Source organism: Xenopus laevis, chromosome 3L (genome assembly GCF_017654675.1).
Source record: "Xenopus laevis strain J_2021 chromosome 3L, Xenopus_laevis_v10.1, whole genome shotgun sequence".
Classification (NCBI taxonomy): domain Eukaryota; kingdom Metazoa; phylum Chordata; class Amphibia; order Anura; family Pipidae; genus Xenopus; species Xenopus laevis.
In genome coordinates, this window is record NC_054375.1 from 33,769,004 (window position 1) to 33,786,624 (window position 17,621).

The window sequence follows — 17,621 nt, forward strand, 5'->3', positions numbered from 1 at the left end:
AGCCACATTCAAATGTAAAAAGAGTTGGGGAGCAACACAAGCATGAAAAAGTTAATTAGGTGCCAAATAAGGGCTGAGAATGGCTGTTTGGTAGCCCCTATGTTCACTGGCAGCCTACTAAAGGCTCTGCTTGGCACAATACTTAGTTTTTATGCAACCAAAACAAGCCTGGAATTCAAAAATAAGCACCTGGTTTGAGGACACTGAGAGCAACATCCAAAGGGTTGGAGAGCAACATGTTGCTCACGAGCTACTGGTTGGGGATCACTGATCTAAAATAAACACGTTATTATTGGGCAATCATTTCAATTGATTCACGTATCAGAAATCTTGAAAGGAGAGCAATTATACATGAATAGATTTTTTTTTTTTAGAAAATTGTGAATAAATAAAGAAAAGAAAATGCCTGATTACAATTTTTTTATCTATGATTCTGAATGCATCCAATAACTCTTTTCTTGACAAGCCATATAAAGTTCCAACAGTTGGATATAAAAAAAACCTTATTCACCTTTAGGGCAGAGACACGGTAAGATTTGGAGAGATTAGTCGCAACTAATCTCTCCGAACTGTCTTCCCGAAGGCGATTTGCTTCGGGCGACTTCGGAAAACGATGCACTCAGAGTGCCATCCCGCTGGCGAGTTGCATTCTTGCCGGCGTAAAGGCAGTGCAGGGAGATTAGTCGCTGGACGACTAGTTTTCGCAAATCTGACCATGTATCTCTGCACTAAAGATACAACCATGAATCTCTGGTTATGCAGCTGGGGTACAGACTATGGAACTAGCTGGCTCTACATTCAAATATGATGAATGCTACTGGCTAACTGTGCCCCTTATGAATTCACATTACCCTACAAGACTACTACATTACTCTTCCTGATTTCTTGCAATGAAATGAAAACTATAATACAGGTGTGGGAACTGTTTTCCAGAATGTTCGGGACCTGGTGTTTTCTGGATAAGGGATTTTTCCGGAATTTGGATCTCCATACTTTTAGGGGGTTATTTATCAAGGTTTGAATTTATCTCAATATCGGCTGCTACAAACTCCGATCTAACCCACTCGGGTTTTTAACACGAAAATTACCTTTGCGGGAAAAGCTCCGATTTTCACCTTTTTTTGTACATTTTCCCTGAAAACTCTGAATTTTTCAGAGTTTTACCCGAAAGCTGCGAAAACATTGTGAAATTGCCCAAAACCCCCGACACAACCAAAAGTCAATGGGACTGTTCCCATTGACTTTTAAGCAACCTGGACAGGTTTGAGATGCCGTGTTTTTATTTTTTGGTTTTCTTAGCCCTCCGGGTTTAAGAAATTCCGGAAAATTTGTGATTTTTTTTAAAGCCTATTATTAAAAAAAAAAAAATCAAACATTTTTCGGAATTTTGGGGAATTTCGGGGATTCTGAGCTTAGTAAATAACCCCCATAGTCTACTAATAAATCATTTAAACCATAACACCCAGTAGGATTGTTTTGCCTTCATAAAGGATGAATTATTTCTTAGTTAAGATAAAATAAAAGTACTGTGTTGTTATTACAGAGACAAAGGAAACTATTTTTAAAAAATGTGAATTTTTTGATTAAAATGGAGTCCATGGGAGGTAGCCTTTCTGTAATTTTGAGCTTTCTGGATAAAACGTTGCTGGATAATGGATCCAATACCTGTAGCAGACTTGAGGAACGTGGTAAGAAGCTTGGGCTAGTCGGCCAGTGAGATAATGCCAATTAGACAATGGAATTCCATTAGGTAGATCCATAGGGAGAAATCAAGATACAAAGGCCATTGTGAAGGAACACTTCTGTGTTACAGTAGATGAGTCCAAACAATAGCTCAAGTATCCATTAGTAAAACAACTGAACTGAATGTGCACTGCTTTTCAGAGCATGAAGACAGAGATATCAATAAGTCACAATAGGTTAAAGTCAGACATGGGCAGAAATACCATCTCCTATTCATATTCCAGTCTCTTATTCAAATCAATGCATGGTTGCTAGGGTAAATTGGACCCTAGTTACCCGATTGCTTGAAAAGCAAATTCAAGAGCTGCTGAATAAAAATCTAAATAACTCAAAAACCACAAATAATAAAAAATGAATTCCAAATTGCAAATTGTCTCAAAATATCACTCTCTACATAATACTTAAAATTATCTCAAAGGTGACCAACCCCTTTAAGGAGTGTTAAAGTGCAGAACACATTTTACGGTCACATTGTAACCTTTTTTATGTATGTAGCCATGGAAAGTACTGCTATGGGACAAAAGTCACATATTCACTGGGGACTAGGGCAACCTAATTAAAATCATATCATAGGGGAAGTCACAAGTCAAACTGCACCACTATCCATTAACAGAACTAAAATATTCACAAGGATTTAAAGAATAAAAACAATGCACAAGTCCCTGGTGACAAAGTTTCTCCTTAGAACACAGTGGGGGTCATTTATCAACACTGGGCAAATTTGCCCGTGGGCAGTAACCCATGGCAACCAATCAAATTGTTGCATGTATTGTTCTACTTGCAGTGGGCTTTAAAAAGCTAATCAGTGATTGGTTGAAATGGGTAGTTATCCATGGGCAAATTTGCCCAGTGTTGATAAATGAGGCCCAGTAACCTGATCTTGATTTCATTTTAGAACTTCCTAGTAATGAAGTCATTTCACTGAAGAGTAAAGTACTGCCTAAACACAGCACGAGAAACTGAAAGGAACAAACATGGAGACCCTGCACAGGAAAACCAAACATGAGTCAACCCAAAAATTATTTATTATGGCAGCAACCATTAATAAAAACAAAAAGCAACAACTTATAAACAAACTGGATATTCCCTTCAATACCAAGAAAATAGAAACTAATCCTTGCCACTTAAATCCCTCCACAATCCTTCCAATACAACAATCCAACCTTCTCTTGTGGTGCATTACATAAGGGCATTAGCAGATAATCAGCTTTTTGCCATTCCATTGTTTTGCGATGGGTTATAGACTACTACTATTGGAATTACAGCTGGAAACTGATTTTAACTAGGAAGGTGTTTGGAGGGTAAAATATTGAGAAAGGAGGAGAATGCAATTATTAAAATGCAAGTAAAACAATCTAAAATAACTAAATCCCTATTGCATAGTTAGTTGTCACAGTACACAGTTTTATGCCCTTGTTATGTGCAGTATGTCATCAATCAAACGTGAAATATGGGTGTGCTACATCTACTCCACGCCCACATCCCTAAGAGAAAAAGGAAGCAGCTAACTTTACAACAATTACGGTATGTCAAATGTGAGACAATGTGCAGTAATTAACTGCTAGAAATGCAACAACAGTCTACTAAAGGGCCCAGACACACAGGAGTCACTTGAGGAATTTCCTGCAGAGGTCATGTTTCACTGGAAAGACCCAGGTCGAAGTCCAAGTACTTTTATATAGGGCATGGAACTACTAAAGATGACTTTTACTATCCTCATATTGTACATTATTATCCTCATATTTTACATTATTTATTAGAATTCACAAGTTTAGTGAGTCGTCATCATTAAAGGAGAAGGAAAGAAACTAAAAAAGTGGGCTAGAAATGTTGTAGATTATGTTTTGGGCTTTATGTACCAGCTAAAGGCAACCACAGCCCTTTAGCAGGGAAGATCTGTGCCTCCAAAGATGCCCCAGTAGCTCCCAATCTTCTTTTCTGCTGATTCACTGCACATGTTCATGCGCTGCTGTCACTTACTGAGCTTAGGGACCCACTCACAACATACAGTACACATAGAATAGAAATGTCACAATAAAAGGCTGATTAGTAATTACTACCGATAATTACTACATGACAGCACATTTAGCATCAGAATTTAATAATCAGCTCAGTAGCATCAGCTTTTATTACAGACTAACCTCATTTTCTGCTTGATAATTTGTGTCGCATACACTTTCCAAGATGGTGACCCCCTGTGACAAGTTTGAAGTCCTGGATCATTGCTGCTATTGACAAGCTGAAACTTTAGGCTGGTGCAATAAGTTCAGTATGTAAAATATAATTTTTAGGTCTATTCATTTTTAGGGTTTAGTTCTTCTTTAAGCGCTAATTATAACTGATGATATCACTGCTCACTGTTTATAAAGATATAATTTACAGGATACTCTGGGCTCTTGTGTATCATATAGTTTGCTTCCTCTCGCATTCTGTCCTTACCACCTTGAAAACAGTATTAAAGGGCAAGTCAACCCCAAAATAGAAATTTGCCTAATCAAATATAATTCCAAAGAAATCTAAGAATTAAAAATGTTCAGTGTTTTCAAGTTAATTGTAAAACCACTTGCTATTGAAAGCAACATTTGCCTAGGTCCATGTTGTTAACTTTTTAAACAATGTTGCAAAAGTCTTAGTTCCCCAGCAAAGACAGATCTGTTAATCAGCTGCATTATTTTATATTGTATCAACAGTCTGAGCCAACAGGACAGAGAATAGAAAGACAGACAAACGCTACTTTCATTGGTAATACATATACAAATAACTTAAAAAACCATAGAAAAAATTACAATGAATGGATATTGCAGTGTTGCTTAGGTTTATGTTTTCTTCTATTAGACAGAAAAAATATTTTTAGGGTTGACATTCCCTTTAAACTGTTTTTTTTTGGATAAGTAAGAGCCTATATGCCAGAATATATTTCGGAGCTATCGGTTTTCACTTACAAACATGACATTTTCTAAGATATCTTGGTACGGAAGCTTTACTTTAGTTGAACGAGTCATCCAGATGTGAATGCTGAACTCAACTGGAAAATTAATACACACACTGCAGAAATGACTGTGGCCCATTTCACAGGCTGCAAACAAGTAACTGTTTATTTAGTGAATCCAGGTTGTGATATTGACGGCTCATCACCTGGTCAACGGTTACACTCTTCAGCAACGAATAATACATTAGCACACAGTGAGGAATTCACTTTAGATGGATCAACTATATACCAATAAAAAGCAGAGGAGGAGAGGTAAAACTCTACATTCTTCTACTTTTAGGAGACCTTTGCAACCTCACTGTGTGTGATATGGTCTCCTCGACATGACAGCATGTTCTCATATGACATACACTCCATATCTATATTACCAAAGAGATTCTTTGCAATAAACCACATAACTATACCACTTCGTGAACTCTAACCCCTAACTCAGAGTTGAAATTCAACCAAAGTGTCCTGTTCAGCAATTCCATATACTATGATGATGATATTCAATAACACATTCAGGTCCTGATGGCCATGCAAGGTCACCAAACGAGCGGGTCTGTACCTGATATGTCTACCTTGAGGTGGGAGATATTAGCCTGATCTGATCGTTGGGCCCTAGAACCCAACCATCAAATCACAATGACAGGAATACAGTACCACATCTACGGCCCTCACTAATAAGATTTTTAAACCATATTATCAGGCAGCTACAGGTTCGGGAAGCCTGTCAGAGGGCCACATACACAGGCCAATAAGCCTCGGACTATTTCATTTCATTGACTGCAGAGGTAAAGGTGGCCAAGCCGTCTGCAGCTTTTATCGGTCCGTGTAAGGCCACCTTTATATTTGCAGTCCATGAAATGAAATAGTCTGAGATAAAGCACAAGAGTGGAAGGCAAGATCATGTAAACCCTACTCGTAGAACAGAAATGTTTTTGAAAGTTTAGCAGCATTTGAAAGGTATTCTCTGCTCAAATTAAGGTATGGGACCTGTTATCCAGCATGCTCGGGACCAGGGGCTTTCTGGATAACCTTCCTGTAATATGGATCTTCATACCTTAAGTCAGTGATCCCCAACCAGTAGCTCATGAGCAACATGTTGCTCACCAACCCCTTAGATGTTGCTTCCAGTGGCCTCAAAGCAGGTGCTTATTTTTGAATTCCTGGCTTGTTTTGGTTGCTTAAAAACCATATGAACTGCCAAACAGACACACCTGTAGGCTGCCAGTCCAGCGGCTACCAATAGCCAATCACAACCATCATTTGGCACAACCAGGAACTTTTTTTCGTGCTTGTGTTGCTCCCCAACTCTTTTTAAATCTCGGGTGAAAAAGGTTGGGGACCCCAGCCTTAAGTCTACTAGAAAATAATATAAACATTAAATAAACCAAATAAGCTGGTTTTATTTCCATTAAGGATTAATTCTATCTTTGTTTGGATCAAGTTCAAGGTTAATTATGACAGAGAAAAAGGAAATTGTAATGAATAATTTAGATTATTTTGATAAAATGCAGTCTATGGGAGACGCCTTTCCATAATTCAAAGCTTTCTGGATAACGGGTTTCCGGATAACAGATCCCATAACTGTACTGCGGGAAATATTTTTTATCGCTGGACAGGGAAGTTGAAAGCTGTCACCAACAACAGTTGGACATTTTTCACATTCTGCTTAAAAGAAGGGTATTAACAGGTATTAAAATTACTGCTTCGTTTACAAGACGACATGAGCAAGCGGATGGGAAAGACAGGCTTTTGTATTTTGTTTATCTATAAATTGATTCTAGGTATGAATACAGGTATGGGACTTGTTATCCAGAATGCTTGGAACTGGGTCTTTTTTTTTTGTATAATTATGTTTAGTGTTCCTCTGAACTGTCTACTTTGGCACAGCTATTTATTACTTCTCCTAACAAGTAAATGTCATGACACAGGAAACAAGTCAACAGGAGCTTCCTTCAGATATTCATTAATTGTAGATCCAGCAGCTCAAGTGCCAAATACGCTTGAAAGTAAAAGATAACTGAATAAAACAACATCCTATACAGATTACAAGTATCTCACAAGACTTTTATAATTATCATATCTGATCATGTCTGAGGGCTCACAGGAGAAGAAAGTCCAACAGGCAGCCCTCTGACAGCTGTTTGCTCTGTAACCGATGGGAGAAAAGCAGATCCAAAACAACATTCCTGGTTTTTAACAGACCTCATCATGCCTATAAAATCACTAAGGGAAATATACAATGTGCATCTGATCCTGACTGGAAGGACACATTTGTCAGACAATGAAAGCAAAAGCCACATAAGCCATGGGTCTGGTCAATGGATAGGAAGTTATTTATTGCTTCCTATTACCCTGACATAATGCATGACTTTATTCAGTTTTAGGTTTCATTATAAAAAAGAAAATGCATATCATAAAGCTCATCAACAGCTTCAGCAATAGAAAAAAAACCCACAGAATGAATGCAGATATATACACATTAAAGAGATTGTGTCATGATTTTTATGGTGCAGTTTTTATTCCTAAATTACACTGTTTACACTGCAAATAATTCACTCTACCATATACAATTGAATTCCTAATTAAACAAGTGTATTTTTTAAGTTGTAATAATGGTGTGTAGGCAGCCATCTCAGCTCATTTTGCCTGGTCATGTGCTTTCAGAAAGAGCCAGTGCTGCACTATGGAACTGCTTTCCGACAGGCAATTGTTTCTCCTACTCAATATAACTGAAGGAGTTGCAGTGGGACCTGGATTTTTACTATTGAGTGTTGGTCTTAGATCTACCAGGGAGCTGTTATCTTGTGTTAGGAAGCTGTTATCTGGTTACCTTCCCAATGTTCTGTTGTTAGGCTGCTGGGGGAAAAGGGAGAGGTGATAACACTCCCAAATTGCACTGCAACAGTAAAGAGTAACTGAAGTTTATCAGAGCACAAGCCACATGACTGGGGGCACCTGGGAAACTGACAATAGGTCTAGCCCCATGTCAGATTTCAAAATTAAATTAAAAAAAATCAGTTTGCTCTTTTGAACAATGGATTTCAGTGAAGATGTCTGCTGAACTATTAACTGATGCGTTTTGAAAAAAACATGTTTTCCCATGACAGGATCCCTTTAAATAGAAATGAACTGTTTTCTAGAACCAAATAAAAAGTTGAAGTCAGCTTACTTGTAAAAAAAAAACAACATTTGCAAATGATCTAATGGCAGTCAGGTCCCTGGCCAAAAATTACGTCATATTAGCGCCCCTGCACAGGCCTTTCAGGAGAGGTCCACATCACACACACAGGATTTTACAGTCAGCCTTTTCAGTACCAACTGGGGAAAGCCATTGTTTTAGCCCCATGCACAGATCAATAAGGTGTCAGCTCAGCCTAGGGTTGCCATCCGGCCGGTATTTTACTGGCCTAGCTGGTAAAACACCTGCCAGGGCCAGGGCCGGTATTACAAATTTACTGGCAATGTAGCTGCCGGTAATTTGTAATACCATTAAGAAAAGGCCTTGCCCTCGGGTGGAAACTTACCTTTCCTTCCTCATCTTGCCCTTTTGAGATGTGGCTCCTTTTTTGCATCACGCCCCACCCCTTTTGTTCCCGTCCCCCCGCTGGAGGTAATGTTTTTTTTTTTTTTTTTTACAAAGGTGGCAACCCTAGCTCAGCCATGAATGGCCATGTCAGCAAGTAATATTGCCTTTGTACCAGTCTCTGGAAATCTGTCAGAGAAAACACATAAAATAAATGTATAACAGCCCTATTCAATGTTATAGACTGCTTTAATTATTGTGCAGTTGCAGCATCTAAGGCGGCTAATAACTCATAAGATATGTGGCCCGATCTGGTTTGCTCTGGTAGGGAACAAGTTACACTAACTACTGAAATGAGCAAAATTCTAGGAACTGGGGAAAGCCAGGTGTGACAGCACGTGAATGTTCTGGACATCCCAACTACAGTTCTACTTGGGCCAACAGGCGGCATTGAAACAAACAAATCTTATGGCCTGCAACAGAGATCAGAAGGATAGCCTGCAAGTTTTAGGAGCCCATTACCTTCCTGTGGGCCAGTGTTCCTGGCCAGACAGCATACTTTGTCACTGCATTTAAAGGAACATTTCAGTGTAAAAATAAAAAAGTGGATAAATAGATAGGCTGTGCAAAATAAATAATGTTTCTAACATCGTTAGTTACCCAAAAATGTAATGTATAAAGGCTGGAGCGACTGGATGTCTAACATAACAAAACATTACTTCCTGCTTTTCAGCTCTCTAACTGAGTTAGTCAGTGACTTGAAGGGGGGCCACATGGGACATAATTCCCATTCAGTGAGTTTACAATTGATCATTAGCATTCAGCTCAGATTCAAAAGCAAACAGTTATGACCCATGGGGCCCTCCATCACTGATTGGTTACTGCCTGGAAACAAGGGTAACCAATCAGTGGAAACCAAGAGAGCTGAAAAGCAGGAAGTAGTGTTCTGGCTATTATGTTACACATCCAGTCACTCCAGTCTTTATACATTTTTTGACTGACTAACTATATTGAAAACTTTTTTTTATTTTGCACATACCATCTATTTAACCAGTTTTTATTTTTACACTGAACAAAATCACTACAAAAAAAAGTATCCAAAAGTGCTGCTTTATTATATGGCAGTGTCTGAGGCCAACCAAAATAACCAAGCCTTGCCAGATAATTAGCAATGACTGAAGCTGTCCATACACTTACCCATAATACATGTATGCCACCCCACTGGCAGAATCAACTCCCTGTCTGAGCGACAGAATATTGTGAGAATACTACTATTTTAGAATCAAAAAGCTACTCTGGCAAACTAGATAAAGAGTCCCTGTCTTTCCCAGAATGCGCCAAGGCATTATTATTTGTTACCGCAGACTCTAATTATCACATAAAGAATTGCTGAGCACATCAGCTTGTGGGAAAATCATGTTTCTTGGCTTGTTTGCAGAAGCAAGTTCAAATATAGATTTGGAAACTCTCTCGCACAGTTCTATTTTGGGGAGACTGATGTATGTGGGTAATACAGTACTAAACATGAAGTGAAAACCGTGCCAGCTGACTGCAAATGATTTGACATTTTCTGATTAGCAGAAAAGACCTGCAGTAAGGGTATCTACCCCAGGGCTGTGGATATGCATATGAAGCATCTACCTTGTCTGTGGAGCTAACACATAGCTTACTGCTGGGAATGCCATTTGGAGAAACTACACACTAATGCTGCTGCACTCAAAGGTTTTATGGGTAACTTTTATGAATGCAGCCTGGTCAATTTCCAGAGAGAAGGGTGCCAATTTGCTAATCCCACATAAAATAAACAGGATACCAGAATGTAGAATCAATACACGGGGAGGCACATTTATCAAAGGTTGAATTTCGAATTTGTGTAAGTTTTTAAAAACTCCCGCAAAGTTGAATTTTTAAAAAGATAAAAATAACATCACATGAATGTAATTGACCCAAAAATTTGATTTGAATTTTAAAAAAACTCGATTCTAATTCGATTTGGATTTTAAAAACTAGATTCTCTGAGCAAAACAAGAATGCCAGGAAGGCTGCAAAAAACTCAAAATAGATACATGCCTGACTTAAACAGCAATTCGGAAAGGTTTTAGGTGGCAATTAGTCAAATTTGAGTTCTTAAAGGGCCAAAGTATGATTAATTTCAAAAAATCAAATTTTTAAAAAAAAAACAAAAAAAAAACTCAAATCGAATTTGAATAAGTCGCTAGTCAGATTTTCAGTGTGACCCTTGATAAAGCCGACTCTGAGTGCCAGTGCCATGAATTTTACAATATACGGACGGCATGGGTAGGGCTAAGTAACTGGGAAGCGTATCAAACATTTCTATTCATTTAGATTTCTGTATCTTTAGAGTTAGTAGAGTGACCCGAGATCAGGGCACGTGGGCACAGGTCCTACACTGTTTGTGCCTGATGGAGAAAGCACTACCAAGCACGACCATATTCTGGGGCAATCAGGGGTGTTACTCGATTACAGCTCAAGCGGAACAACTTTCTAGGCCACATTGTGTCGCCATTATTGAAACAGGCCCATATGTTCAAGGTGCGGTACAGTCAATGGGACTAAAAATAAAAAAACAATAGCATAAAAGACCTCACCTGTCAAGAGATTCTGTTCACACAATAAAAAGGATTTCAGACAAAAGTAAACACAAGTAATTCAGTGTAAGCAGTGGAAAGAAACATTTTGCTTCTGATGTTACAGGCCTTATTTGTGCATCCACAGAGCAGGGCATTCCCTGGCACATATCTGCCAGCTTTCTATTTGTACCCTATCAAATAACAGAAGTCCTGTCTGGAATTGTAGCAAGGATTCTATCTATACTTTTAGTGTCAGGATCACAAGGAGATACACAACATATGACACATAAACCTAACATGTGACCAAAGAGACAAGACTAAAAGTGTAATAAAAACTGAAATAATGGGATAATAGCATTCATTTTCTTATATTCCCACTTGTATTTTTAATACACACATGAATAGCACAGGGAAGTAGTCTATTTCTTAAAGGAGAACTAAACCCTAAAAATGAATATGGCATATTTTATATACTGAACTTAGTGCACCAGCAATGATCCAGGACTTCAAACTTGTCACAGGGGGTCACCATCTTGGATGGCAAGGCAAGGCTGGTAAAATACCGGCCAGGTGGCGACCCTATCTGTAGAACATAATGGTGTTATCTGTTATCCACTATTTATCCTGTGCCATATAGCCTTTTTTCAATTTCTACCATTGCTACACACCAGCTTGTTTATATGAACTATAACAGTGTTTCTGAAGCAAACACATCAGTTTTACAAGCCCAGGGCAACACTACATGATATTTTCATTACTTTAAAACACTTTAATTTTTTTTGGTGTTACTGTTCCTTTAATTACTATTCAGGCTTATATTGTGACATTTATATTCTATATGTAATGTATATTTTGAATCTGTCCCTAAGGTCAGTAAGTGACAGCAGCACAGCGCATGTGCAGTGAATCAGCAGAAAATATGATGATGGGGAGCTACTGGGGCATCTTTGGAGACCCTGATCTCTACTGATAATGGGTTGTGGTTGCCTTCGGCTGGTGCAGAAGCCCAAAACATAATGTACAAGATTTCTAGCCTACTTCTTTAGTTAGGCTTTAGTTGTCCTTTAAAGATGCACATTTTTCACAAAATGACATATTAACGACCTAAACTCAAGTATTATTATTTAGTAAAGATGCACAATGCACTGGCCAACATGGTGCATACGTACCTAGAGTTTTAATACCGGCCCGATCTCCAATCTGACCAATATCAATACTACATGTATATGGGATTAGTAAAGATGAATGGACTCAACAAGTTCAATCACGATGCTTACGTCCAAAAAAGATAATGCAAAAAACGAGAGGTGTGATGAACTTCAATCCAACGCAGTAAATTGCTGCAAAATTTGTGTTTTATTTAACACTACATGTTTCGAGACTAGCTCTTTATCAAGTGTGATCTCGTTTTATGTATATGGGATTGATGGGCCTCCATAAACATACAGAATATCAAACAAAACGTTTGCGTACACGAGCCATTTTAATGTGGCCATACACTCTAAAATCCACTCCTTTCCCTGATATGCCCACCAAAGGCAAGTGATATCAGGCTAATCCAATCTTTTGGCCGCAGGCCCAAACAATAGGATTGCAGTTATGGGAATATAAATCAATAGGATGAGGACCACTCGGTTAAAGTTGAATGTTCGTGTCTCTGGTGCTTCAGTCTGGCAGCTCAGTGATCCAGTTGCAGATTCTGTTACAATTACAGTGGAATATTAGCAACTATTGTATCAATTCTAACAGCTGTTTTTAATGAAATTCAGGGATTCTGCTCAGCAGGGACAAAGATAATAAATGTATCAACTAATGTATCAATTTTGAACCATTTGCAGAGACTGTGACCCCCACCAGAGTTCCTCAGAAAGACATAAGAAAGTGAAAATTAAACCACAATACAGTATTAGAAAATGGTCACAAATAGAAAGGTAATTTTAAAAAGTATTTATTACTGGTGCCAACCAACTGAACTAGAAAGTATTGGAAGGTGAGCAACCCCTTTGGATGTAATAATTTTTGTTTCACTTTATGTTATTTCTGGTCCTTCAAAAACTGCTTTGACCAGGCATTAGGAAAAGGGTTCTGCATATATCTATAAGCTGACAAAGAGTCGCTTACTTAAAGGGATTGTTCACCTTTGTGTTGACTTCTAGTATTATGCAGACCACGATATTCTGAAACACTTTGCAATTGGTTTTCATTTTTTATTATTTGTGTTTTTTTAAGTTAGTTAGCTTTTTATTCAGCAGCATTCCAGTATGTAATTTCGGCAATCTGGTTGCTAGGGTCCAAGTAACAAAGCACTGATTTGAATAAGATGCTGGAATATGAATAGGAGATGGCCTGTATAGGAAAATGAGTATGAAAAGTAGCGGTAATAATACATTTTACAGAGCCTTTGTTTTGCCCATTTGAAAGGTGGAAAGAGTCAGAAGAAGAAGACAAAAAATTTAAAAAAAACATTAAAAAAATAAATAATGAAGGCCAGTTGAAAACTTGCTTAGCATTAGCACTTCTATAACATACTAAAGGTGTTTTAACCCCTTTAGAGGAGAAGGAAAGACTTGCAGCACTTGGGGGTGGCACCCCCAAGTGATTATATTGACTTACCTGAAACCCCGGGCCAGTGCTCAGCAGAAAACTACACTGGCCCGGGGTTATACCAATGAGCACCACGGAGCGATCCACTTCCGTCTTCTTCTTTCTTAAAATTTCCTGGGCAAACGCATGCACAGTTGAACAAAGTAGTCGACTTTTTTAGTAAAAGTTCAGCTTTTCATTCTACTGCGCATGAGCAGCCGCGCGAAGAAGGAGGAGGACGGAAGAGGATCCTACGTGGTGCTCACTGGTATAACCCCGGGCCGGTGGAGTTTTCTGATGATAGGAGCACCGGCCCGGGGTTTCAGTTAAGTATATACAATCACTTGGGGGTGCCTAACATTTGCACCCCGAGTGCTGCAAGCACTTTTAAAGGACAATGGCAAATGGAATCTTTGTTGTCTGCGATAAATCTGAGCCGCTGTGGGTGAAAACAACCCTAGTTTTCTTCCTATTGCCAGTGGGAAACCATACATGTCACAGAGTAGCCCAGAGTGTTCTTGCGGAGCAGCTTTGGCTACTTCAGCAGTGACACATATATGACTATGTATGTATTTAACAAGGTATTCGTTCTGCTTGCCCTTAGATGCAAACTCAGAGGATGCTAATGTGCTAATGTAACTGCAGAGATGTATCTTGGGTGCATCAGCCCCCCTCACAAAATAATCTACTCAGGTTGCCGGGCGCAAACTGTGCCTCGTCCTCAGAACCCCCTGCTGGCCCTATCCCCACACCACTATTTTAAAGTTACAAGAGGGGGACTATGATGCAGCAGAACCCGTGATCCGGACCCCCGTGACCACAGGGTCTGCTTTACCAGTAGTCTACTGGCATACATACATTAGCAGAGAAAAGCCAATCCACTGTCTTCGGTCCCTTCTATGTATATGTGCTGACGAGGGGCATGGGATCAGCCCATTAGCATGCACAAAGAGCGTATTTTCCCGTGAAAATATACGCCACCTGAGAAAATGATCCGTGTGCCATTAGTCTAAACGTTCATTAAACAAAATATATGTCCTATAACTCGTGATTCATAAAAAATCAGAAGTTTATTCAATTAGCATTATCACATAATAAAAATGAGTACATACTGACCCCATATGACCCACCTTATGCGTTTCGTATCCTCTAGTACTTAATCATATGTGTTGATATAAATAACTTTGATTAAGTACCGGAGGGTACGAAACGTGTAAAGGTGGGTCATATGGGGTCCGTATCTACTAATTTTTAATATGTCATTATGCTAATTGAATAAACGTTTGTTTTTTTATGAATCACGTGTTATGGGACATATATTTTATTTAATGATTATTAAATGGTGCCTTGGGAACTGGGGCAAGTCCCTGCTACCTATTATCAACTGGCATTTTCATAAATATTATTAGTCTAAATGTGTTTGCAAAAAAACACCACTTATATGTAGAGGAATAAAAAAGTGAGTGATTAAATACTTCTGTATTATAAATATTTCAAGTTTGGCCCATTGCTATAGTTAATATATAATAAAGTACAACTACAGGATGGCTTTATCCTCTATTCATTGCGGCGTAAACGTCATTTTTTTCCAAGATCAAAAGAGAGCATATAACCAGACAGTCACTACTGCAAACTTTCAATACTTAATGTAAACAGAAATGAGACTTCACAATTACAGGTCTTGTGAACAAATAACCAATCAACATCAGTTCTGTAAGGAGACAATGTACCAGCCCTACAGAAACAGATCTAGTGCACGGCCCGTACATGTTTAACCTCATTACGTCATATAATACAGATGTATCTGTATGTTTGGCCACAGAGGAACAGATCTAAACAGCATGAACACGTTGGACATATCTGCTGCTGTGTGAGAACTGCTCAACAGACCATTCCAACATATAATGCAAGTTTAACTACAATTTTCTCTGGTACAGAATGTAAAGGCTTTAAAGGAGATCTCCAGCCCAAAAACAGTTCAGAACATTCAAAAGAAAATGTCATTGTAAGCAATTTTCCAGTATACATAAAGTTAAACTGTTCAGCAACGTTTACGGTTATTTGGAAATGTAAATGAAACAGTAAACAATGTTTATCCCTTTCTGTTCTCTTGTTTTTAACTCCAGATCTGTTTATCGACTGCTTCTGTAACACAGTTTCAGTGGTCGGAACCAGGGATGTGACGAAAACGGCAGCTACGCTAACAAATCCCTTTAGAGATTTAGTCGCCTGGCGACTAATTGCCTCTACTTCGGAACTGCCTTCGGCCTGCTAAAATGAAAAAAAAAACGCCGGCAGCAATGCGCTCACGTTGCTTCGATTTCCGAAGTCGCCCGAAGTTTCCTCGTGAGGCAACTTCGGGAATCGAAGCACCGTAAGTGCATTGCCGCTGGTGATTTTTCATTTTAACAGGCGGGAAGGCAGTTCGGGGAGATTGTTGCCCCAAAGAAGAGGCGATTAGTCGCCAGGCGACTAAATCTCCCCGTGTGCTAAAGCCGTAAACGCACAGAAATGTGTAAATGTATATTGTAAATGGAAAACCAAAGCTGGTTAGGGTGAGAAGGGCTGAAAGGAGCCAAAAATCCCTTTAAATGTATATTGGAAAGTTGATTGGAGTGACATCTCTTTCATTATGCAAAACCAAGTATTTTTGGGGTAGAGTTCCCCTTTAAAGTTCTACATATGAAAACACGGGAGATAGTGGCTTTAAAGTTGTGAATATAAAGGGGCAACGTTTCAGTTTAGCAGAGGAATTGATTAGTGGAACTCTACTGCAGCACATGGAGTACATGGAGTACATGAGCAATACATGAGCAGTATATTCCAAGGCTGACATATCTATAGTGGGCAGTGAACCTGTGGCTCCACTGCTCTTTCCCAGAATTCTAGGTGAGACTGTGACTCGAGAGAGGATGCTGGGAGTTGTAGGAAGAAGTTGAGAGGGAAAACTTGCTGCAGGGGAAGGAGAGGAGCCCACCCACCAGTGAGCAATGTCTCAGCGCTACCTGAACCCCGCCCACTCCAACTTACAAATTTCTTGGACTTTCCATCTCCACCTTCATCTTGGCCCTTGGGTTTCTTTTTCTCCTTGTTGCCCTTGGAAGGTGGCGGGGGTCCCCCTCCATATCCGCCTCCACCGGCTGGCGGTTGAGGCTGTTCCATGCTCTCGCTATAACCCCGGGCCTTGCAGGACAGCGGCTCAAGCGCAGAACCTCGTTCCACCAATATCCGGTTAGTCTCCGGTTTCGGACTCCTATGGAAGCCTCTTACAGCGCTGGGGTGTCCCTTACTTCCGGGCCCTGCTGCCGGGCTGTTCCCCGCAACCCAGATCAGTGTGGCAGCCGCTGCCAGGCACGCCTCATTAGCATACTCATTTGCATATTCATAAGCGCGCGCGCAGATACAGATTCTCCGTTCACAGAGGGAGGCGGAAGAAAGAGCAGATAAACTCCACTTTCCAATAAACTTATTCCTCTGCACTTCCGGGTTTTGGAACGGACCATTGGCAGATCGGGGGGGCGGGGAGAAACACTATTAAATGTCTCCCGCACGCTGCATTTACTGTATTAATGTGAGATTTTTTTTAGCGGCCCTTTTATATGAAAGGGATTAACTAGCTGTTGTCTAGATAGGGCTGCGGTGTAGAATATAAAAATAAATGTCAAAAAAAGATGGGAGATTCTATATTGAAGCCCACGTGGGTTGGCGCCGCGTTTTTTTGTGCGTCGCCTGCTAATCACAGAACTGTACCGGATCCGTATTGCTGGCTGTTAAATAGTAATCGCAATGTACGACTGCTACTAAACTTTACTGAAGCTTCCGCCGGCAATTGCCACAGGCAACCAGGCCACGTAGCGTTCCGCGCCCCTCCCTGCGGCTCTGCGGAAAGGGAGACGCGCGGTCGTGCGCAAACGGGGACGCGCGTGAGGAGCTGTGCCAGGGTTGCTGGGTCAAAACCAGGTTGGCAAGTTTCCAACCAAATTGGGCTAGTAATTTAAAGCCCAGGTTGGTTTCAAAGTACAAACTAGCCAAGGTACTGATTTGGGCTACTTTTTGGGATACTTTGGAAACAAGTTTTTTGCCAAGTTTTTTTTTTGCCCTAATGTGCCAAGACTGTGTCTCCCAATGCATTTTGGGTAATGTAGTTCTTGCCAGCTGCCAAGTTTAAAGTAAGACTACAATACCCAGCATGCAATGGGAC

General features: G+C 39.8%; 1 protein-coding gene across 3 annotated transcripts in view; it reads right to left on the reverse strand.

The window, feature by feature from the left end:
- diaph1.L (diaphanous related formin 1 L homeolog) overlaps positions 1-16,947 on the reverse strand; it is a 149,643-nt gene extending 132,696 nt beyond the window's left edge. The window contains exon 1 of one of the 3 annotated variants that reach the window (XM_018252083.2): positions 16,451-16,947. In XM_018252083.2, the coding sequence (XP_018107572.1) occupies positions 16,451-16,582 (132 nt within the window). In that variant the 5' untranslated portion in view covers positions 16,583-16,947. The remainder of the gene's footprint in view (positions 1-16,450) is intronic. The other 2 variants (XM_018252085.2, XM_041586136.1) reach the window with 2 other exon arrangements.
- Positions 16,948-17,621: the final 674 nt, after the last annotated feature.